Genomic DNA, 23,535 nt, shown 5'->3' on the forward strand with positions numbered 1-23,535 from the left:
TGGATGTTGACTTTGGTGGGGAGGATGCCACTTGTCTGCCAGGGTGTGTGCCAGCAGCCAGGGGCTGCCTCAGGACAGCCAGCAGCCAGGGATAGCCTCAGGAATTCTGTTTATTTTGGTGATAACATCAAGAAATTTCAATGTACCATGGGTATCTTTGTATTTTTTCCTCTTATTCCTCTTGTGAAGTTAACCGGAGTGATCAGTAAACAGCCAAGCAGACAAAACGTGTAAATGTGAACGCTTGGCTCTTCTTTGCTGCTCCTCTCCCTGCCTGAAACAGCTCTAAAAGCCCTTTCCCACTCCTCTGGGAGAGGGGTGGAAGGCAGGCCGTGCCTCTCTCTGAGGTTTACCACTGCCTGTCAGCTCTGCTTATGGATTCTGCCTCCACGCTGACTCCCCACTTAAATAACTAAACGCAGCAGAGAAATTACAGGCTCTGTCTCAAAGCATCTGAGGAACCAGGAAAAAACTCTTCTGCTGTGCCTTTCRCTTCCCAGCTTGACAAACTCCCTCAGAAATGGTTTTGACTGCACAGATTTGTTTTCCCTCTTTCCTGTCACCTCTGTGTTTGGCTCCTTTCCCTCCTGTACGTGACAGCAGCTTGTGGTTCCCGGACCAGCTGGTCCAAGGCTTTCCTCACATCATGGGTGAAAAACTCCAGTTTTTATGGTGGTAGAAACTGTTCTTTTTTTGTTTATTTATAATGAGAGCTTTTTAAAAAAGGTGCTGGTGTCTCCCTGCCCCTTTTTGGCTCTGGAATGTGGTAATTGGAGCGGAGGCAGCCTGGGTGGAGGAGCTGATGCTCCTGGAAAGAGAAACCAGTAACGTGGAGCTCAGCTGGAATTTTAGCAGTGGAAACTTTCCTGGCCAAGTTCTTCTGGAAAATTTTGGCTCAAGTGGTTGAGAAGGAGGTCAGGGAGGATCTGTTGAGGTGGTGCTTGTGGAATGAGCTACCAGACATCTGCTTTGGGAGCAGGTGGACCTGTGATGTGCCTTTGGGTGCCCCTGAGTGTAGCTGGGTGATGTTGGAGAGGGTTTAAACTCAGYGTGGTCATGTGGCAGAAGGAGTTTTGCTGTCATGGTTCTTGCTCAGAGATTGCTGAGCTGGACAGAAATACCAGCATTTCATCTTTCCTTTTCAAAGTCTTTGGGAAAGCATCTGCAGAAGGGCTTTCTATTGCTCCTTGGTTGGGTTTTTTTTGGGTTGATTTTTTTTTCCCTGAAAGGTGAAAGAGAAAATGAATTAGAGGCAAAGAAAAGGGAGCAGGTGACAAATGAGAAGAGCAGAGYTGGAATTTCAAGATCAAATCCGTCAAATCCTGCCTCTGAGGGTGTCAGGGGCCAGGCTGCTGTGATGAACTGGGCTAACTGGAGATGTCTGTGCTGGGGTGGCTGGGGCAGGAAAGCTGGGCTGCTGGAAGGGGGAAATGGGACTGAGGTGTCCCATCTCCCTCACAAGGAAGAAGGGCAGCCAAGGAAATGTGATGGCAAACACTTCRGGAAGTGTGGTGGTGGCCTTTGTGGAAGGCTGGGGTCACTAAAATGATTTTAACCTACATTTCTGCTGTTTTAAGGGGTTGAACAACAGCTGAGGGGYTCCCTGGGCTGCCTGTGACCTTGATGGAGGAGCCAAAATGTGGTGACTGTGCCCACAGACATGACCCAGAGCTCAGGAGGGGTGAGGATGGCAAGCTGAGACTGGCACTGGTTGTTAAAATCATGATTAAAATGCTTTTTATATCAAAGTGTAGCTGATGCCTGATGTCTGGAGCCCAAACACCGTTGCAGAAATTCCTATTAATTTCACTTGGGTATGAAACAAGTCTTTTAAGAGAGAAGTTCATTAAGCAATTAATTAGAAACTGCCCTTTGTGTTGAATCCCAGTGCCCTCCATCCCATCCCAGCCCATTCCCACTGGTCTGGCAGCTTTTTCCTCCTCCAGCCCTTCCCTGGGGCTCTGCACTTCCAGATCCTTCCAGGAGCCTTCCAGAGAGMGAGTTTTTGTTTTCTCCCTTCTCCTCCTCGTCTTGAAAGCAAAACTAATGGGGATGAATCAGTGGGGTGCAGCCCCTTTTCCTGCTTTMCTCTGTGGCAAAGTGGAGGGGCAAGAAAATACAGAGGTTTGGAGCTGCAAGCAAAGTGCTGAGACAAGGGTTCCTCAATAGGATGCAAAAGTATCCCCCATAAAACAACCAAACTTAAAAAAAAATGATAATAAAATCCAATCAGGAGCAGAACAACAGCAAAAAAAAAATCTCCTGAGGTCAATAAAAGTTCAAGACTCGAAGGAAGAAGAAAATCTGTGTATGTGTGAGGAAGAGGGAGAAGTAGCTGTGATTGAGAGAAAGGAGGCAAAAGGAGACAAGATAAATTCTGATTATCTGGTGGAATCAAGACACTTAACTGCCCTGTCTGATTCCTGAGAGGAAACAAATGGAGCCTATAACTTTGTGCTGCAGGAAGATAATTTGTCCCTGTTTCCTCAGCCCTTGCTGGAGCCAGGTCGGTGCTTGGGCTGGAGGAGGCTCGAGCAGCACCTTCAGTGTGACCCTGGGGAGGGATGGGAAGGTGATTTCTTGGTGAGTGCCCTGAGAGGAGAATCTGTGCTACAGCTTTGGCTCTGCCCTGTCTGAGCAGGACCCTCTGCTTCCTGATGATGGCAGAAAAAAATGGGATAAAATCAAGACATGCAATAAATTGGTTCTAAAAAAAAATCAGTGGAAGGTAACTCCTGCAAACTTCTGTCGTGGCAGTGAAAGTGGTGAAGKTTTCACACCACACTCCTAAACTTAGTATTCCCTTGGGGTAAAAATTGGAAAAAACACAGGGCAAAGCAGTTGTGAAGTCTCATTTCTCATTTCAGGGCTGTGTTTCTTATTATCTTCTATTTAGTTTGGTATTTCTGATCTGTATTTTATACATTTATGTTATTTTTTTTCCTGTAATGGGCTTGGAGATGCTGTGAGGATTGGATGGTGATTGTTGCCTGATGGGGAGAAAAGGGAATGGGTGAAAGAGCTCTTAGGTTTTGGTGCCTCATTGGGGGGATTTGTTTAAAATAAAATTATCCTCAGCTGCAACACAGCTCTATAATGCTCTGAGTTACCYTACCTGTGTTCTAAGGAAGTTTTTCTGTTTCTGGCAAACAAAAGCACAGAAGAGTTGAGGAATCTGTCCTCAGTTTTGCTYCTTTCAGAGCAGAGGGTGGTCGAGCCCAGGGTGCTGTTTCCCAAGGATCTGGAGGAAGAAACAGAGGTGTGRTGATGTGCTGTGCCCAGAAATGCCTTGCCTTCTTCTCCTGAATTGAGGGACAAAATTCCCTGATGGTGGGAAGAAGTTGCAGTGCAAGGAGAGAAAAATTAAATATTTGCTTGTTGATGAATTAATTAATTAACTTACTTATTTATTGGTAGGGCTGGGTTTGCAGCACACAAACCACAATTATGATTAGAACTGGGCTTTCCATTCAGCTGGAATTTTAAGATCATTTCTCTTTGTTGTGGGGTGATTTTATGATGATTCTCTATTCCATCTGCTTTATGCCCAGGAATGGTTTCTGGAGTTTTTTGGTGAGTCCAGGGGTGGGGCAAGAGCAAAATGAATAACTTTYAGATATTGAACCTTCAGAACTTGTTTGTTTGTTGAATAAACAGTTCAACAGGTTTTTTTTTTTTCACTTTGACCAACCAATATTCATTTTGTATGAAAGGATTTCTGAAGCCCTTTTTTTTAGGGGAAGCATTGATTCCATTGCATTTTCTCCTAAAACWGTCTCTAAACTGACACACSCTTSCAGAAATGCAACCAAGACCTTTTGTAGTTTGAAGTATTATGWTGACCTATTGATCTGGGGTTTTTGAATGGGATATAAAGGGTGGAAGCCTGTTTTCCTATTAACCTGGGCAGAATGAATAGGCATGATCCTGGACTGATTTTGTGCTAGTTACTGACTTTTGCTACCTTGGGGACTGAGTGTCTTTTTTTTTTTTTTTTCCCATTGGGGCAAAGAAACCTTTGCTAAGGGTGGCTTTGAACATCCTCCAGCATAAAATCAAACTGGTACCTTGTTTTATATCAAGGTTACAAGTTTTGAGAAAGTGTAGSGTCTTTGTGGGGTTGGCTGCATTGACAAAGTGAGAATGCTGCAGATGAACGCTCTGCTCACAGGTTGGGATAAAACCACTTGTCTTTGTCTTTATCCAAAATGCCTTTGGTTGTGACCCATCACTCACTTGCACCTGTTGGTGGAAGGATTTTTTTTTTTTTTCCCCTCAGTGGTTAATTCTAGCTGCTCTTTTTAAAGAGACTGCTGTTCCTTCTCCAAATAGGAATTTGTCCAGGTTTGGGCACCGAGTCTTGTGATGCTTTTGTGTTTGTTGTTCAGTATCACATTTTGTCCTCTCCGTGGATGTGCTCAAGATGGCCTGAGTCATCTCACTCCTCTTAGTCACAGATGAAGCAATTCAAGCTTTTAAAGCCTTTTTTCTTTTAAAGGAAAAGTGTTTTTGCTAGCTCTGGGAATTTCGTGGCTTCCTCTTKCATCCAGTCCTGAAGGTGATGCAGCCTTGTGGATTTGCAGCCTTGGCAAAACCGGCTTTTTAGACTAAAAAACCACTCCTGACTTCCCAAAAAGCACTGAGGCTCTCCGGGCAGGGCATGGAACTTCTCCTTGCATGCTTGGACCCCCTTTCCTGCCAGAAGGGCTGGCTTTGGGATGTTCTCCTCTGCAGCTGTGGCCCTCCAGCCTTTTGGGGGTACTTGGAACAGGATCAGCAAAATAAATCTTAACCAAACAATCCTGAATTTCCAAGGGCTTCACCTGGMTATTGCTCCTCCCTGTTACCTGCTGTGCTCTCACCTGTGTTTGTGCCAGCAGTGATTTGACATTTGTCCTGTCCCCAGTGAGGGGGGCCTTGGCACCTGCCAGGCAGCTSGGTCCTCACTCAAAAGGTGCTTCATGATGTCACAGGCACTAAATTTTTAATCACAAAGTCACACAGGGCGCAGTCAAATGCCTCGCTGAAGTCTATTATTTCTTCTTTATCTGCCGGAGTTGTAATCTCATCAGAGAATAAAATCAGGTTTGTTTGACAAGCTCTATTTTCCATAAAATCGTGTTGACTGGCATTAATTACGTTCCTATCATTTAATTCTTTATTAATGGAATCTCACATCGGGTTTTTCCATTATTTCCGCTGTGATTGATGCCGCGCCGATCGATTGGGAATTGCCCAGCTCGCTCTGCTCTCCAAACCACGCTGCTGCTTTTGCCCTCTGCTCTGCTGGAGCTTCCCTGCCATTCCCAAATGGATGGAATTTGGCTGTTTGTTCTCCTTGGTGACCTGGGGGYGTGGAGYACTACCAGAGGTGGCAGAGTGTGTSYCCCCATCCTCACATCCATGTGGCCAAGGACAAATCTCATCCCCCATCCTCAAAGCCAGCCAGCCTAGGGAATTTCCCATCCTTATCTCTATCCACCAGCCTTTTTCCTCCWGTTTTCTCCCCCATCCTCCTGTTGGGGAAGGCAGAGAGTGGCKGGGTGGGATGACAGGCATGGTCAGCTGGATGTGAGTGGGCACAGAAGTGCTGAGGAATGACCTGAGGAGGTTCTTGTGGGGCTGAAATGAGGCTCCAAGGGTGGTGGCTGCCCCTGCTTTTGCTGTTGTGGCTGCTGGTGGTGCCCCTTGGCTGGAAGAGTGTGAGGGGGGCTGGTCAGAGGAGCTGGGGGACCCTCCCTCTCTGCTGCCTGGGCTGAGCTGAGCTGATTTTCTCTTCTGATAAAGGCAAGGACAGAGAGGATCTGTGGTTCAGCCCATCTGTGCCACACAGAGCAGCCAGACCACGCACAGCCTGACTCCCCTGGAGGTGCTGAGCACTGTGGGCACTATTCCAGCTCCTCTGCCTCGTCTGACCAGCTGGATGTTTTCAGGATTTCTTCTCTGCCTCGTTTTGCTCAGGATTTCTCTCCTCTCTGTCTCCTGCAGGTTCCTCAGTGACTCAGCTGCTGGCCCGGGACCTGGACAATGACCCGCTGGTTTTTGGGGTGGTTGGGGAGGAGGCCAGTCGCTTCTTCGCCGTGGAGAGCCTCACCGGCGTCGTGTGGCTCAGGCAGCCCCTGGACAGAGAGGTAAATCTGAGGAAAAGCCACCTCTGCTCCSATAAATGGTGGCTCTCCATCCTCTGTGGCAGCTGGGATGGGCGGTGTTCCCATGTGGAGTTGGGAATCTCAGAATTTGGGAAATGGGGAATCTCTGGACACACAGGATGTCACTGTCCCCATCCAGCATGGAGCTCTGGTTTGATCAGGCTCGTTGTTGGTTTTCCTGGATGCCAGAATAATATCTGTGAGTCTGGAATAAAGGAATTGAGAAGTGGGGATGATCCACCGAGGAGCCAGGTCAGGGAAATCCACCGGCTTCCTCTTTAAATCTCTGCRCCAATTCAATCCTCTGCTATTCAGAACAGCGCGTGGAGAGATGTGAGGTATCCCTGCTCATTCCATCTCATCAGGACTTTTCATCCTCTTGTGGATTCAGGCTGCTGGATGCTAAATTTGGCAGGATTCTCTCCTGGAAGCCGCTCCATGCCGCTGTTTCCAAKGGCAGCTTTGGTGTGCGAGGCTGGAATCCCATCCAGGTGCCTGCTCCGCTAAAACCTTGGCYCCTGCCACGTTCCTGGAGCAAGGAGGAAGGGATATGAGGAAGCCTGGGAAAATACTGTGTGATTTGGGCAGCATTCTTAATTTCCCCCGTGCTTCTGCTGCCCGTATTTAGCASTGCCTTGGCTGGCAGCAGCGCTGGGAAGATCAAACCCATTAACACACCTGCAGCGTTCCCAGTCGGAGCCAGCCCTGGGATTGGGATGCAGAAGGAGCAGGGTGCTGAATTCTGCTCAGGCTGGGGCTGGGGGGCGAGGCCAAACCCAATTTCACAGTGTTAAGAGCGAGACTTTGGAAAAATAAAGTGCTTTTCTTCACCCCTCTCCCCTCCRCCTGCCCGTGCCAGCAGCTGCTGGCGTGAGTCATAAATCTTCTCATCCTAAAGCCTCCTGCTTTCTGCGGCTTCCAATGCCAGCCTTAAGCCCAGGAGGGTGATCCAKGGATTTTTGGGTGTCTTGTGGTGTGGAGGGTGGGAGGGGAAGGAGATGGGCAGAGCTTGGGTGAGCTCAGAAGGGAGAGGAGGCTGCACCCATCAGTGATCCCAGAGGATCAAAAACAGCCATTCATGGAAGGGGAATGGATGTGGGAGAGGTGTAAAGAATGTCAGAGGGGTGTAAGTGAGAAATGATGGCAGAGGAAGCAGTGGGAGGAAAGGGATGGAGGTGGGCAGCAGGTTGGGAGTGGATTTCACTGGCCAAAAAGTGGTCAAAATGTTGGGAGGAGAAGAAGTGGGAAAAGGAAGAGATGAATTCTTGTGCAATGGAGAAAGAACGGAGAAGGAGTCGTAGTAAGGTAAATTATGCAGAAAAAGGTGAAATAGTGAAAAAGAGGAAGGAGCAAATGTTTGGAGGCAAAATGAATTTTAAAAGGTTTTTTTTTTTTCACACCTATGAAGAATAGAAAGAAAACAGATATTTTTTTAAAAATAGGGGACCCTGAGGCTAAAGAATTGCATTCAAATAATTTCAGAGACAGCGACTGGTATGTGGAAGCTTTCTCTGATTATTTCATTGAGGTTTTTTTTTAAATTTAAATGCTCAACAGGTTGTTTCTTATCTCCTGTTTTCCCTTTCTTCCCTGTCACTGCTGTCCCTTGTGGGGCTGAAGATGGCACAGGGAGCAGACTGTTCCCTCTCCTTTGGGATCCCAGCTCAGGAAAGGCTTTCTCCAGCTGTCCTTCCTGGTTGTTGGGATGRGGATGTGGCAGGAAGGGTGGGAGCTGTTCCCCAAACCCTTYTCCAGGATGAGCYTCTGCTCTGRAGCAGGCAGTGCTGGCTGCTGCCCRYCCCTGAGCCGATCTCRTYAGGGATAAATCAGTCAGAGCTGGCTTTTCCAGCCTTTCCTGCGTGATCCTTTGGGAACATCAAGCTGAGTCAGGGACACTGGAGGTGGGAAGGGATTGTCAGGACTGGAGGGGGATGCAAAACACCCCAGGTAGATGTGGTGGCCCAACTCCTTCTGTCCATCTTTACACAATTCCTTGGTGAAACATGAGCAAAACATTTCCTGGTGGGAAGGAAAGGGCCAGGAAGAGAAGGTCTGTCTCCACGAGCGATATCCCCCTGCCCTGATCCCAAAAAGCTCTTTCCCACTTGCTGCTCACCCCAGCGCCAGTGCCTTGAATAGATTTCTATTTCCAGCTGTTAATTTAGTTAAAGCARTGAACTGTGAGAACTGTGTGGGCATCTTCATGGAATTTCTGCTGGTTCCTACTACAGACCGTGGATTTATCCCAGTATTCCCAGCTCTGGGATAGGTAAGGTGGGAAAGCAGCAGCAGGATTTGGATGTYGTCACTGAGGCTGTGTTGTGTTGTCACAAATCGTAAATTTTCCTGTGTTTTAAGCGCTCAGCTGCCAATCAGGGAGTCAGTTCCATGGTCCCTGCATCCCCCTGACCCGGGGCAGAGCATCTCCTGTGCCTGTGGAATGCACAGGAACCCTCTGGCATTCAGATTTCCCACAGCATTTCCTCCCTGGTGTAGGTAACAGCACTGGRGCCCCTCTCCTTTTCTGGAAGGTCCCGAGAGCATTTTGCGTGTAATGACATTGGCTGAAAGTCCCCTCCTGCCATCTGCAGATAAACACCACAGTATCTTTAATTACAGTTTTTTTTCCCTTTCAGACCAAGTCGGAGTTCACGGTTGAGTTTTCTGTCAGTGACAGCCAAGGGGTGAGTGTGACTTCTCATTTCACGGTTGGCCAGAGGGGAGCTGGGGGTGTGGGATGCCCACACCAGGGGAGAGGGGTCACCCCAAAAACACAGCCCCCAGCTGGCTTTGGGCTCTAAATCCCCTCAAAAAGCTGACACCCTGCTGTCATCCTTGTGCCACAGGTGATCAAAGGGACGGTCAACATCCAGGTTGGTGACGTGAACGACAACGCCCCGACGTTCCACAATCAGCCCTACAGTGTCCGCATCCCCGAGGTAAGGATCATCTCTGCCTGGCTGCTGGATCCTCCCTTAGTGGCCACTTGTGCTCTCTGGTTGCCACCACAGAGCTGGCCACCTGCCCTCCTTCCCGGGACCMTCCTGAGTTTAGAAAAGGATGAAAATTCTGAAAGGTGTTGCCTGAAAATGGGCAGAAAAAGCAAAGTGTTTTGGGTRTTGAGGGGAGGCAGGTGGGAAAGGAGATGTGGAGCCTTGCTGACACTTTTCCCATGGCAAACGGGAAGTTTGCAAATGAGTGTGAATGAGGATGTGTGTCTTGTTCTTTTCCTTGGAGTTGGGGGGGATGAGCTGCTCTTCTCACAGGACTGAGGATTTCTCCAAATGCCCTGAATTCTGGCTGGTGATTTCCTTTAACATTTCCATAGCAGGGCTTGTCCCGTGATGTCCCTGGAATGAAACAGGTGGGAAGGGACCACAGGAGCTCAGCTGGTTCAAGCTCCCTCTAGATCAGGCTGCTCAGGGCTTTMTCCAGCCAAGTGTTGAATATCCCCAAGGATAGAGTTTCCACCACCTTCTGCTGCTCCCTGAGCTGGCCACTGCAAAGGAGGTGACATCTGCTCATCCATCAGGGAGAGCTTCTGCACCAGGCAGCCTGACTCAGCCAGGGATTCACAGGTCTGATGTGAGTTTAGGCTTTTAAGCTGTGGTTTCTGGTGCCAGGAGGAGAAGGTCAGGGTGTTCCCTTTGGAGCAGGGGTTTAGTAGGGCATTTGACATCCTCCAGTGGAGGAAACCTCTTCCCCTTGCACCACAGTGTTTTTCCCAGGCTGTTCCTTGGGTCGTGGGTGAGATCCCATGATTGTGTGTGTGTGAAATGAAGCAGCTCTGGTAACTAAGAGGTGCAAACGATTGTGTTACCAGGCTGTGTTTGATATTCCTGCCACGCTGGGCTCTGCTCCCTCCCCATCCCGCTGCCCGAGGATGAGGTTTCTTCATCCGAGCCGYGTGCYGTGTATGAGCCRGGAGCTGCGGTCTCATCTTTGCACYGAGTCACCTGAAACCTCCCCGTGAGGATGACACCAGGRCAGAGGCGTTTCTGCTGCTCTGTGGGGCACGGGTGGTGGGGAAATGACCCTGCAAAACCCACCCGAGGTGCCCCTTGCTCGGGTCTCCGGAGCCGGCAGCTGCTGCTGCTCCTGGTCAGGCACAGGTCTGCAAAGCCAAAAGAATGGCAGCAGGATGGGAGGGATGGGAGAAGAGAGAGTCTCCTCTGCTCTGCCCTCAGATKTACCCCTGGTTTTGCTGTTTTACCTGCCCTCCCTGCAAAGAGGTGGAAGTGACTGCCCTGGGAATCAGGGCTGGGTTAAGGACAGTTTTTTTATGTGTACCTGGAGTATCTGTGCCAYGTCTGTTCTTGCTGATGGCTTCTGAAAGCCAATATTGCAAGCTGGTCTCACCCATTTCCAGTATTAACCTGTGCCCAGCCATGGGGGACAAAAGTGCTGGTTTGGGATTATGGAATCTGAGAGTCTCAGAATGGTTTGAGCTGGAAAGGACCTTAAATCTCACCTCATTCCACCCCTTCTGCCATGGGCATGGACACCTTCCACTATCCCAGGTTGCTCCAAGCCCTGTCCAACCTGGCCTTGGGCACTGCCAGGGATCCAGGGGCAGCCACAGCTTCTCTGGACACCCTGTGCCAGRGCCTSCCCACCTAAACAGGGAAGAATTTCTAATTTAATACCTAATTTAAACCCTCCTCTCTTGTGGTTGAAAGCCATTCCCCTGTGCCTTCCCCACTTAGAAAATCAGGGTTGGCTGAGGAAAGGGAACTGCAGGCAGGTGATCTGGATGAAATGAATGTATAAAAGAAGAAGAGGATGACCCTTGAGCCCCTCTGTGCCACATCACACGTGGTTCTGCTGGGAGGGGTTTCTGGGGCTGTTTGGGGTGCAGTTGGAATTTTGGGGTCTGGGCTCTTTTCCCCCCATGCAGAGTGCTCGGCCACAGGAGCTGTACTCTTTGGAGGTTGGCCTAATCTAATTACGAGGCAGAGCGTGCCAGCTTCCAGTTCCCATCCGTGATCTTTAACCAAGGGCATGGAGCAGAGGTAATGAGCCACAAACGCGGTGCTCCGCCAGCATCCTGGAGGCTCTCCCGTTCCTTTGCCAGGGAGGCAGAGCCTTGCTTTGTCAGGCACTGTGAGAGCAAGGAATGGGGTCTCACCACCTCAAGGGGACCCTCYGAGGGCTGCAGCCTGCGGGAGGTGTCGGCAGTGAACTTTTCCTGTGGAAAAAGGAAAACGAGACTTGTGCTGAGCCACGGCTTCTCCCTGGTGCTTGTCCATGTGGCATGGAAATGTGCCAGGGGACATGCAGGGAGCAGCTGAGGCTGGGGGTGGCAGGTCACCCCATGCTCCAGACAGCCTGAGGGAGCCACCATAGGTACCAAAAACCACTTCAAACAGAGCCCAGCCCGAGTCCAAGGGCCTGTGGATGATCCATGAAGAGAGGCTGRAGCTTGGAGAAAGAGGAGAGGCCGGTGTGGCCTCCAATAGACCAGCTCTGTGCAGATTTGGCAGCTAATGAGGGTTTTTCTCTTTTTAATTTTGAGATAAATGGGTGTATCGATTTGCGGTTGTCGCGGCTAATGGAGCAGCAAGCGAAGGGCCATTTAAACCGCGCCGCTATTGTGTGGCACTTGGAAAGTCAAAAGAAGAGCGCGCATAAATAAATGGAACACGGAGTAAACTGACCTTTAAAAACAATACTGCCTCCCAACGCCTGCTGCGGTGTTTTACGCGCTCCGCTTGGCGGGAGAACGCGGATTTATTGGGGCATGGGCATGGATTGGGATCTCTGTGGTGCAGGGAGGGAGGCAGAGGATGCACCACAGCAGCTCTGAGTGCCCATTGTGGGCACTGCTGGAGTGGCACTGGCGCTCTACGCTYGTTGTGTGTCCATCTCATCCCTGGAATTGCCATCCCAGAGAGAGGGATGTGGCTCCAGCGCAATCGTCCGTCCCGTCTGGGCGAGGGCGTCCCGTGCTTGGCACATCAGGGGGCAGCGAGGCAGGGCGAGCCTGGGAAGGGAAGGAAAGGGGGAATCCTGCTAGAATTGGCSACTCAATTCGCCAAGCTGGCCTCGACAGAGCTCATTAAGTTCCCGTGTATTCATTTCAGGCTAATGGCTGTCACGCTGGCTGCTGTTTGATTTGCTGTAATGGACTTTTATGGCTTTCCAGTTTGCGAGGACGTGTGTGCCCGTGGCTCTGCCCCGTGGTGCTGCTCTAGTACATTAGTTAGCTGCTCATGCTACTCTGACCTTCAGGGTTTGTTCTCCTCCTGGATGCATCCCTTGCACTTCATCTTCTGCTCACACAGTCCTTTTTACCCACCTCTCCCCATACATTTCTGGGAGTCTCAGGATTTGGGCTTTTAAACAAGGGAAGATCTATTGCCAAGCCCGTGGCAGGCTGTTGTGGCCATGCCTCAGTTTCTGACAAGTCCAATCTGCTTTATCTAATCTTTTTTCCATTTGGCTGGATCCATGGGGAACTCAGAGTTGTTGGATTGTCACAGTTCAGTGTTTCGAGGTGAAGCAAGCGAGCCGAGTGGAGCCAAGCCCCTGCGCTGGTTTTGTTGTGCCAGGTGTGATGGTGAGGTCAAGGTGGGCTTTCCCCCTGGATGCTGCCAGGTTTTCTGTCCCAGTTGGCAGCAGGAAACTTTCTGAGGCTTCCACACAACTTTCCTTTTGCTTTTAACTGTGCCTGGGGCAGTGGTGGRGCCACCATCTCTGGGGAGATGTAAAGGATGTGCTGATGTGGCACTGGGGACATGGGTTAGTGATGGCCTTGACAGYTGGACTCAGTGGTCCTGTAAGGCTTTTCCAACCTGAATTGTACTATGAGGTGAACAAACTTCAAACCTTCTTGGGAAAAGCTTTTTTCCCCATAACCCCCAACATCCTGAGCTTCCTGATCAAGATTAGACCATCCGTGGCCTTCTTCTGGCCCTGCAGCATCAGCAGTTCTGATGTGCTGGCAGARAGGTCATTAACAGTTGGTTTCTTTGCTGAAAGTTCCCTCAGGAGGTTTCCATTGGGGATTTCTCTCCTTTTGTGTTCTCTGCACCTAATTTCTCCTGTTATACTTCTAACATGCCGAGTGATTTATGAAGTGTGTTACATATTGAAGTGAAAATCCCCATCCCTGGAAGTGTTCAGGGAYAGGTTTGGATGGAGCTCTGAGCAGCCTGGTMTGGGGGAAGGTRTCTGKGGCTGGGGCTGGGAAATTGATGGTCTTTAAGGGCCATTCCARCCTAAACTATTCCATGATTCTTTGATCTTCTRGTGAAAAGCTGACCTCAGCACTGGGCCATAGACTGCAACTCAGCACCCCAACCATTGCTGAAATGGCATTTGCACCCCAAGAAAAGTGACTTGGCGAGGTCACAGGAATTATAACAGAGCTCTGCTTTCCAAAGGCATCCTCTGTGACCACAGCCTTGGGAATGTGCTCATCTCATCCTGGGTTCAAGCAAGCACCAGCAAAGAGGCAGGGCTGTGGGGAAGTGGTTTAAAAATGGAAAGTTTCTGGGCTGCAGTGTTGAGGCAGCCACAGCTCCTCTTGCAGGTGTCTCATCTCCCGAGCTCAGCCCTGATTTGCCAATTTATTTTGATTGGGAGGCGGGCGGGTGCTCGCCATCAGCAGCAGCCCCTTCTGCTCGGGGAGCAGCCTTTGGGATTGMGCCTTCACGAGCTGCTGGCCACCATTTCCATTCTTAATATGGAGGCGTGGCTGAAATCGTGGCTTTTATGATGTCTTTTTCTTAATTGTGCAGAAAAGTATTTGGCTGGAAAGGGGTTGAAGAAGAGGGGGAGCATCGTTGCTCCGTCCCATTGCACAGCCTGGAACCAGAGCAGCGAGCAGGGGCAGGGAGGAGCAGAGAAAGGCCTGAAAGCCCTTGCTGTAATTAAAATGATTATTTTGCTTTAAGGGTAATAATGTCAGTAATTACATCGGTTTCCCAGCCATGCTGCCCGGCAGTCTTTGGGGGCTCGTAGGATTCTATCGCCATGGCTCGGAGCCCAGCGCCGCGCGTACGAAGCAGCTGCCGCCTGCTGAGCTCCCCCTTGGCTGCTTGAGCCGTTCCTTTGCACATTCCCAGCCACCTTCTGCAGCTTTTCTCCCTCCCCTGCTTTAAATAAAGAGCCTTTACAGTGGAGGTGATGATAACAGAGCTGATAAGGAAGATGCTCCTASCACAGTGCAGAAATGGTCTGTGATCGTCGTTGGCTGTTTTCCTTCCTCGTTTCTTTTTTTCCGCTTTTCACTCACTGTTCTCCTTTTCTCCTTACCCTTACTGGAGTTGGAACTGAACAAATAATTTACAGTGAATAACTTATCCCCCGCTATAAATCAAGCCTTCCCTTCCTTCTGCCACYTTTGAGAGTGCAAAATTTGCAAGTGTCTTGAACTTCTCCTTGGCCACTGTCAGGGATCCAGGGACAGCCACAGCTTCACTGGGCAGCCTGTGCCAGGGTCTCACCACTCTCATTTTAAATAACTTTTTCCTTTGAAGCTGTGACCAAATAGGAGCTCAGACCTGGAGCATCCTTCCCTCTGAAGGTCACCTGCACATTACAGACACACAAAACAAACACAGTTTTTGTTGTTACTGCTGATTTCCTGTGATGTCAGAGGGTCTTGAGCGACGTCCTAGGGACAAAGAAAGTGCCGACTGCCCCTTTTTTGGATTCACCAKTGAGCAGGAGGGACCCTGGTCCTTCTAATGCACGTGACCGAGGAGTGAAATGAGAGATGCAACGGGAACTACTGGGGCGGAAAACCCCAAATGGCGTGGAAGTAATGTGTAAAGTGTCCTGGAGATAACAGTCATTTCCACCAGGCACAACTTGGGCTCTCTCTGGAAGGCTACTGCAGCAAAGGGGAGGCGGCCCGAAAATCAGAAATGGTCGTGCTGTTCTGGCCAGGTCTGGATGAGGGGGATGGGAAAAATCAGAAATGGGGGAAAAGAGCGAGTTTTGAGAGGAAAAGGAAGCCTGTATGGAGCAGCCAATGATTTGGTGCCTCCACGGAGGAGCTGTCGTGCTGGGAAATTAGGAAATTATTTTGAGGCACAGAGGAAGAGTTACAGCAGCATTCTGCCAGTGAGGAGAGCCCAGACAAAGAGGGGCAAGGCAACCTGGACAAATCAGTGCTCACTCCTCAGGGGATAAATGGGAACAAGGAAAAACATCCTCACTGCCCGAGCTCCGTTGTATGGGTGCCGAGGACACGGGTCTACTGATTTCAGAGTTCTGATGGGTCTGTCCCAGTGCCATCCCTGAGGTCAGAACAGTGTCTGGGCTTGGAATGGCTGGTTTCAAGTGGTGATAGCTTCTCAGGATCCTGCTGGACCTGCTGGCCGTGCCTCGGGAGCAGGAATAGTGCTTGTGGCCCCGCAGCCCTTCCTGCAGCAGCAGCGGCTCAGGCTCGGGAGGAAAGGTCTCTCCTCCAGGGGACATTCCAGCCCAGCCCTTTCAGTGTGATTACACTTACACATCTGGGCAGCAGATGGCTTCAAGGTCTCTCTTCCCTGCCCCTGGCAAAACATCCTTGTTTTATTTACCTCCCTCTCCCCACTGAAGTCGCCAGCGGAGCCGTGCCTGGATGTAGGAATGGTTTTTAGCTTGTTCAGGTGGTGAAGGCACTGGGTGAGAGGCAGCTGCTCCATGCCAGGAAGCAAAAAACTCCTCACTGAGAAGATATTTAATATTTTTTTACCCATTTGATCGTGCAGTTTGTTGGTTCAGGCTCCTTTTTCAGCTGTGGTGCCTAAATTAAGGGATGATTAAGGTCGGTGCTGAAAGGCACTGTGTGAGGGATGTGGGAATTTTGGGGTCTGGACTCTTTTCCACCTGCAGCAGATACATGAAGTGGGCACACATTATCATCCTCCCTCCATACAGCACAGGAGTGTGAAGCTGAAGCTGGCACAAGAGGCTTTTTTTCTTTTTTTTGACAAAACCACCATTTTTAATTAAGATGGAAATATTTGGGGAAAATGTTGCCATTTTGACAGCAAAGCTGGGGAGAAATAGCATTTCAAAAGAACCATAAAAATCACTCTTGCAATAGATTCATTCCAATTTCTTCTTGAGAATTGCATTTTGTGTTTTATTGGTTTGTAATGTGTCAGTGACAGTCATGTATAATAAGCTTCCTACCGCTGGTCAAACTTTGTGGTGGAATAATAGACTAAATCAGCCTCTCTAAAAGTTTTTTAAATATTTATGTGTGAACTGAACTGTTTGTATAGGTTTCAAACTGTTTTCATTACAAATGGGAGGAATTCGATCTAAGCAGAAGTTTCAATCAAAATTAGGCTGCCATTAGTTAAATACTGCCATTAATTGCTGTGGGAACTTAAAATGTGATTGATTTATTTTGTCAGCACGAATAATGGGGAGAGCAGGGAAAGGGAACAGAGGGTTCAAGGCAATTTGGGTTCAAGGAGAAAAAGAATGGGGACCTTTTAATTTGGGGAATTCGCTTTGTGGGAGATTTGGAAAACATATTTATTTGTTTTTCTGAAAGAGGATGCAAACCCAGTGTGGGTGAAAAGCTGCACGGGTGACAGGTTATGGCTGTCACCTTGTGCCTCATTTTCCAGCGACTTGAGCTCATTCTGTGTGGTCCAGGGGTTTTGCTGGGATTTCAGGAGGGTGTATTTGGCCACAGCTCCAAGCTCGGGTGATGGTTATGGCAGCAACCCCCTTGTTTTCCAAAGCTGCCTCAGCTTTCATCACAATGATATGTTACCTCCTTAGGCTCATCCTGCAATTGTAAATCAGACTGGAAAGGGAAGTGGGAAGGAGGGAAGGGAGAAAAGGAGGTGTTAGTGAAGTCAGCCCGGCTTGTGTGTGATTAATCTCAGGCTGGCTGTGCCAGGATGGCCACCAGCACTGCCTCCAAAATGGTGTTTCAGGACTAAAAAAGGAGTTTGTAAACTGGCAGGCTGGTATGCTCATCCAATGGATGCTTTTTTAGCACTTCTTCACTCATTACCACGAGTGAAAGGTGATCTTTCCCTCAGTAAATCTTTATTTAGTGGTAAATTGAGAGTGTGGTTCTCCACATTATGGAAAAAAGAGGGATCTGCCTGTGTTCTGTCCCACAGAGCCTGAAAGGGGAACAGTTTTTCCTCCCTGTGTGGTTCAGATGATCCCAAACCCACCTGGGCCAGGAGATGCTTGGAAAACGACTTTATTAACATGCTGGAAATGTGCAGCCAGATGTGTGCTGGCAGATTTCTCAGCCTCCCAGGGGAAGAAGCTCCAGGCTGTGTTGCCACTGCTGTGCCTTTGAGGGGGCTGAGAGGGTTAAAGCTCAGAGCTGTTCTGCTGCAGCGAGCATCTGATGGCCTGTGGAGCATCCAGGGGGTTTCTGGCCAGGGATGGAAATAGCAGGACAGGTGGATGTGGTGTTTTCCTGCGTGTAACTTGTGCCTGTGGGGACAGAAATTTGGCAAGGAGGCTGTTCCTGCTGCTGTGTGCCCAGCAAAGAAAACAGGAGGGAAATGGGTGTGGGGCAGAAAGACCAGGAGCTGTGCAGGTGGGGGTGTCTCTGCCTTGTGGGACTGTCATGGCATTGTCCCCGAGGTCACTTGTAAGGTCCTGCTGGGATGGAGCGCGCTGGGATCCCGAATCCTCCTCGGTGATAGGGATCATGGTCAGCCTGATGTCCCACCATGTCACAGGGCATTCCCGGGGTAACCTCCAACCCTGTCCCAAGGGCAGCTTTTTCAGCAAGGTCACACCTCCAGAGTGTGTTCTCTGTCATCTGTCCCTTGTCACCACCTCGATGTCCCGCCGTGCGCTCACGTGTCACCGTTGGTGTGACAATGTCAGGAGAAGGAGGTCAGATCCTCTCTGGCACACAGCAAACCTGTTCCTCACAGGTCAGCTCCTCTCTGGCACACAGCAAACCCGTTCCTCACCTGGTGAACATTTCACCACCTTCTTTTCTTGCCATGGCACCGCAGAAATGGAATGTGGGGTTTGAGCCGTGCTGGCCTGTATCTGTGGGGTGGGTGGGCTGGTTGGTGGCCCAGCTGCTTGCACTCAACCTGTTTCTCCAAGGAGCCTGATCCCCACATTCCCAGTGTTTTGGGGTTGGGAGAGGCGAGCAGAGGCTGGAAGAAGAGCAGGGAGAACCATACAAATGGTGGCTGGAGAGAAGGCAACTTCAAGGAGCTCTTTGGGCCAGAAGAGAGGAGCCTCACCTCCCTTCTGCACGTTCGAGCTTGAGGCTGCGGCAGGCGGGCTTTATTTGGGGGGGATCTGCTGAGAAAGCCTCAGCGGAGCGCTCTGGAATGGCAATGTGAAGGGTAATTGAGCTGAAAGCCATTCTCCTCCCGCAGCAGGACCGGCTCGGGTGCCCTCAAACCCTGGAACGCTGCTGGAAGAGCGGGAGGTGGGGGAGCACCCCTGGGCTGGGTGGGAGGTGGGCACTGAGGGGGTGCTGCAGAGGAGAAGCTGCACCAGCAATGAAGGTTTTTCGGTTTTACAGAAAGGCAAATAGGTTCCTGAGCTGCCATCTCCATTCTCTCTCTTCAGAGAGCGTTGCTCTGCTCTCTGAGCGAGTCCCTGCAGCTCAGGCTCCATCTCCCTGTGTCCATCTGTGGTCACTCCTCTGGCTGTGCCCTGTCCCCGCTCAGGACATTGGGACAGAGCAGCCCATGCTCCCTCCCTGTGCTGCCCCATAGGAAAATGCCATCCATGCATGGAGATGCTCCAGAGTGCTCACTGGGGTGGCCAAAGGGGAGATTCTTTGGAATAAAAAGAAGGGGCTGATATTTTGGAATAATGAGAAGGACTAGATTAATACAAATTTTTGCAAACAGAGGAGTGTGGCTAGTAAGGGTGGATGCAATCATTAACACAAAAGTGAGCATTTAGTTCCTGTCCTCTGTGTCTCTGGCTTTTGAGGGAGGGGATGGGGCTCAGAGAGTCCCCAAGGAGGGGGATTGGAATAGACCCCTCCAGTCTGGACCCCCAGCACAGCGATGGTGTGAGGTGCTGAGCCCAGCTGTGTTCCCTGTCGGGGGTTATTGATTGCCAAACAGGCGCTGTTAAGTGCCTCTCATTAATATTTGTTTTGGTCTTTTCCCTGAATTCCGATGAGCGCAGGAGATGCTGCTTATCTCCCTCCTGCAGGGTTTTTTTTTTTTATTTTCTAGTGGATTCTTCTGGCTGGTGACAAACCTGGGCTCTGTAGTCCTGGGGATGAGGGATGAGTTGGTGGCTGGCACCGAATCTTGGGAGCTCTGCAGAGAGAAAGCGAGGAGGCAAAATTAACACAAAATTAAGGGGTGAAAATGTTCTGCTTGTGTCACCCAGATGAAATGTGGAATTCCAGGCTCGTCTTGTGTCTTACAAGGGACTCTCTGGACAAGCAGGTTGTGCTGGCTGAACTTTCAAATGGATGAGCAAGGAGGAATGGTGGGATGTGGAGCAGGGACTGCTGCTCAGCCATTAATGCTCTTGTTGCTGGTTTTGAGGTTTCAGGTTGAGAGAGGGACATGTTCAGAGTTTGGGTTGGAAGGGACCTTAAAGCTCATCTCAGGAACACCTCCCACTGTCCCAGGGTGCTCCAAGCCCTGTCCCAGGGTGCTCCAAGCCCTGTCCAGGTCCTGGACAGTTCCAGGGGCAGCCACAGCTTCTCTGGGCAGGCTGTTCCACTGCCTCTGCCTTCAGAGGTGCTCTGTGTCCTCATTTCTCCTCTCATTCCTTCTCTGACTCTCCCCCAGCTTTCTGTCTCTTTTCCCAAGCAGCACACAGTGTCCACATGGCCCTGAATTGCTGGGTTATGACCAGTTTTCCCCATCAACTCAAACGTGAAAAGGATTTCAGAAACTGTTTCAACTGTAGCTCAAGTAGGGGAGAGCGCTATTTCTTTCTGTCTTGTGTAATAATGCCGTGTTTGTTAGGCTTGACTGAGCTGTGCCTGGCCCACCCAAAGCCATTGAAATGATGCTGAGCAGCCGTTTCTGTCTGCTCAGGTGCTGCTCCCAGGCACTTAAGGGTGCATCTCCTGGAATGAAAGATTTCTGCTGTGCCCAAAGGCAGTGAAGAGAGCTATTTTAATGTGGTYGCTTCTCYGGCTTTTCAGCGGAGAGTTGGGTTYGRGTTCTGCTCTGAAGCAATATTGGARTCTGTGGAGCATGAGGAACTGCATTTGTTTGTGGGTTACAAATGAAGACCTGTCAAAAACCTTTTTAGGCAGTGACAGAAGTTTTCTTTTGCATGATACATTTAACTTCTGAAGGCTTTGCCTCCCGAGGAGTCTTGGCTCTCCTCACTCGCCCTTTTTATGAGTTTGGAAAAAGATGACTGGCAAAAGTTGCTCTTTTTCCCTCTTCTCATCCATCTTGCCTCATCCATTTGGTGAAGTGTTGGTTCCTCTGGGGTGCTCTTGCTTTGGGAAAATGGTGTGAAGGGGGTCATGACACTGGGACAGAGGGGGAATGGGACATGGAGCCCTCCTGGTGCTTCACCAGCTTCTCGTGGGCAAAGGGTGCAGTTTGTTCCCATCCATTTGGTGTCAGGAGGTGTTTTGCAAAGGGTTTGTAGGGTTTCTATCCTTTTGTTGTGAGAAGCAGGATGCCATTCTTGGACACAGGAATGTTACATCAGCTCTCCATCACTGCACTCAGAGTCTCAGCCCCATCCTGAGGTGCAGGTGGTGTGTGAGACAGAGCATTGCTCCTCTCTGTCTGCTGCAGCTCAGCCTTGATTCAGTGCAGGCTCTGGACTGAAGCTGCTTTCAGGCACCATTCCTCACCTTGTGTGCTCCCAGATCCATCCATGCCTTCCATCTGAGCGTCTGAAACATCTGCCTGGCTCTGGTTTTGAAAATATGACACGGCTGGACTTGTACAAAGTAAAAAAGGGGTTGTTAGAGCTGATGGGATTGAGGGGTTTTTTGCCTCCCGCCAGCCTCGGCTCAAGAGTTGTGTCAAAGCGTTTGTGGGGAGGGTGAGCACTTGTTACAATCGGTGTTTTTTGTAATCTCAGGAATGTGAGCTCTCCCCTCTCCATCCAGGAGGATGTGGGATGTCAGGAAATGGGCTGGTGGCTGTCAGCCTTGGTGCAGAGAGATCTCCTTTGGTCTAGGGCCTTCTGCACAAGGGTTGTGGTGAGGATTCCCAAGGATTTTCCTCCCATTTGTCGGCACAGGTGGTGCCATGGCCTTAGTGGGACGGGTTGGTGTCAGAAACCCTCACCTGGCACTGAGGAGGAGCAGCAGGAATGGAAGAGAGGAGCAAACAGAGAAGCTGTGTGGTTTTCATGGAAATAAATCTGCCTGCAAGGAGCAAAGGACCTCATTTACAGAGGAGGAGGAGAAACGTGCTCTGGAGTGTTTTGGGGGATTTTAGCAATCCGGTGGGAGTCCTCGGAGAGGAAATGGTAGTGCTGACACATGGTGCTTGCCTGGAGCTCCCAGACAGTCTGAGGCAGGGAGGTTTTAATTAACTCATTCTTCTCGCATCTAAAGTTCATTTATTTCGGTTTACTTAGACATCTGCTTTTCCCCCTCCTTTCTCCTTGGGTGAGGGGGGTGGGCATCCCTGGGCTCTGGAGCTGGGGGAGCTGTTTTTGCTGCCCATCCACCCTGTGCCATCAGGGCAGGGAGGGCTAAGCATGTCCAAGGCTCCTGGGGTGCCCCAGGCAGCTTTTCTGCTCAGCTTCAGCTCTTGGAGGTGCAGGAACAATGGGCAGGTGTATTTTGTATTTTGTATTTGTATTTTGCTCTGGGCAGTGGACAGGCAGGGCTGGCTCCTGATTTCCATCCTCCAGAGGCTGTGAGCACAGCTGTTTGTGCCCAATGCCAGGGAGCTGCCCCTGCTTCAAGAACTGCCCCTTTCCCTTTTTTGCCCCCCTAAATTCCTTTGATCCCAATTGCTGATTTATTAGCAGAGTGGGTCTTACTCGTTTCCAGCTTGGCATATTCCTGCTTTGCATCTCTTCCAAAGAGCACCCACAAAATGGTCAGAGACCCTCTGTCCTTGGGGTCCTGTGGCCCAAAGGATGTCAGAGCCTGTTCCTTGGAGATCATACCCAATTCTCTGCCATAATGGAGGACTCCAAATATTTCCACTCTCCTCTTTGTGTTTCTCCAGCAGGGATTTTTCTTGCCAAGCTTGTCGTGGGCCATACATTTTGGGTTGGCACGCTGAAAGTGCTTTCATTTAATGCACCTTTTATACCAGGGTTGATTTTCTATTGCTTTTTCCCCTTGGGTGTGCTTGGGGGAATTTATTCTTTTTAACAGGTTTATTCCAGTGTCAGGTATTGGTTCTAAAAGGCTGGGAAGGGAGGAGGCCTTTGATTTGTTGCGTGGAAAATGCATTTGGCTTCTTGTTTGCCTCCGTGAGCTGGGAGGGAGGAAGGGATGGAGGGATGGAAAAGAGGAGGAAAGTGAAACTTCTGCCTGTTTTAAGCAGCTTTCTCATCCTGTGTGTGTCATGCTGTCATTGAAGGTTGGGTTCTGCTGAAACCCAACACGGAGAAGGTGCCAGACTTCTCCTTGTGTATTTTACATCCCCAATCCTTGCAGGTGGCCCGTGCTGGTGCAGTTTTCCACCTGCGTGGAAGGTCTGCTGGCTGATGTTACTATTCCTGGTGGAGCTGCGCTGGTGTTCTCAGCTGCAGCAGTACCTGTAGGAATGAGCACTTTTTCTCCTTGTGAAGGTGTGAAGGSAGTGATTTTATTCACAGAAAATGCGWGAGCTTGTTGCAGTCCCCCTGTGAGGACTCGGGGAATGGGGGCACAGAGACAGGATGACTTCATTATTTTATTGTATTTCTTTTCAGTGCTATTTTCCCTTTATTTCTCTATTATGTTCCACAAGCCTTGAGTTTCTCATAAGCAGAACCAGAAGCAGGGTTTTGGGGTTGGTGATTTGGTTAAATCGCTAGGAGGGATTAAATTGAGAAATACCCCCATACATCTGCCTTGCAGCTGAGGGCACATTTAACCACTGCTTCCAAAGCTCCCGAAAATGGGCTTTGTCTGAAAATGAATTTTGGCCTCTCAAAGTTCAAACATTTATCCTGAGCCAGAAATACACACAGATTTGCTCTCTAATTTAATAAAGCCATCCGAATAATACGATTTCTCCCATAACCATCGCTTATGTTTCACAGCGAAATGATAATGAGAAAGTCATTAGAAGTAATAAACACAACAAAGCCCGCGCAGCAAATCCTTCACCGAGGCTGACGGATGCGGGGAAGAGTGGTGCTCGATTCCTGGGTTGTGGAATGTTTGTCTGGTGCAGCTGTTTTGAGGGAGATGCCTTCTCCAAACGTTGTTTTCTCTTCGTTGCATTTTAATGGGGTTTTGCCCCTGCCAAGCTGGCTGCAATGGGGGATTGACAGGCATTGTTCATCCCCCCACCCCCCAAAAAAAAAAAAA

At 49.8% G+C, this 23,535-nt stretch overlaps 1 protein-coding gene across 1 annotated transcript in view; it reads left to right on the plus strand.

The window, feature by feature from the left end:
* Positions 1–9,088, plus strand: part of LOC130585646 (cadherin-23-like) — a gene marked incomplete at its 3' end in the record, with an annotated part of 43,028 nt that extends 33,940 nt beyond the window's left edge. Inside the window, exons 4-6 of the mRNA XM_057386236.1 lie at positions 5,989–6,131; positions 8,786–8,833; positions 8,996–9,088. Of these exons, the coding sequence (XP_057242219.1) occupies positions 5,989–6,131; positions 8,786–8,833; positions 8,996–9,088 (284 nt within the window). The remainder of the gene's footprint in view (positions 1–5,988; positions 6,132–8,785; positions 8,834–8,995) is intronic.
* Between the last annotated feature and the right edge of the window lie 14,447 nt (positions 9,089–23,535).

The sequence above is a fragment of the Malurus melanocephalus genome, unplaced genomic scaffold, assembly GCF_030028575.1.
Source record: "Malurus melanocephalus ecotype Western Australia unplaced genomic scaffold, MMel_1.1 scaffold_939, whole genome shotgun sequence".
NCBI lineage: Eukaryota > Metazoa > Chordata > Aves > Passeriformes > Maluridae > Malurus > Malurus melanocephalus.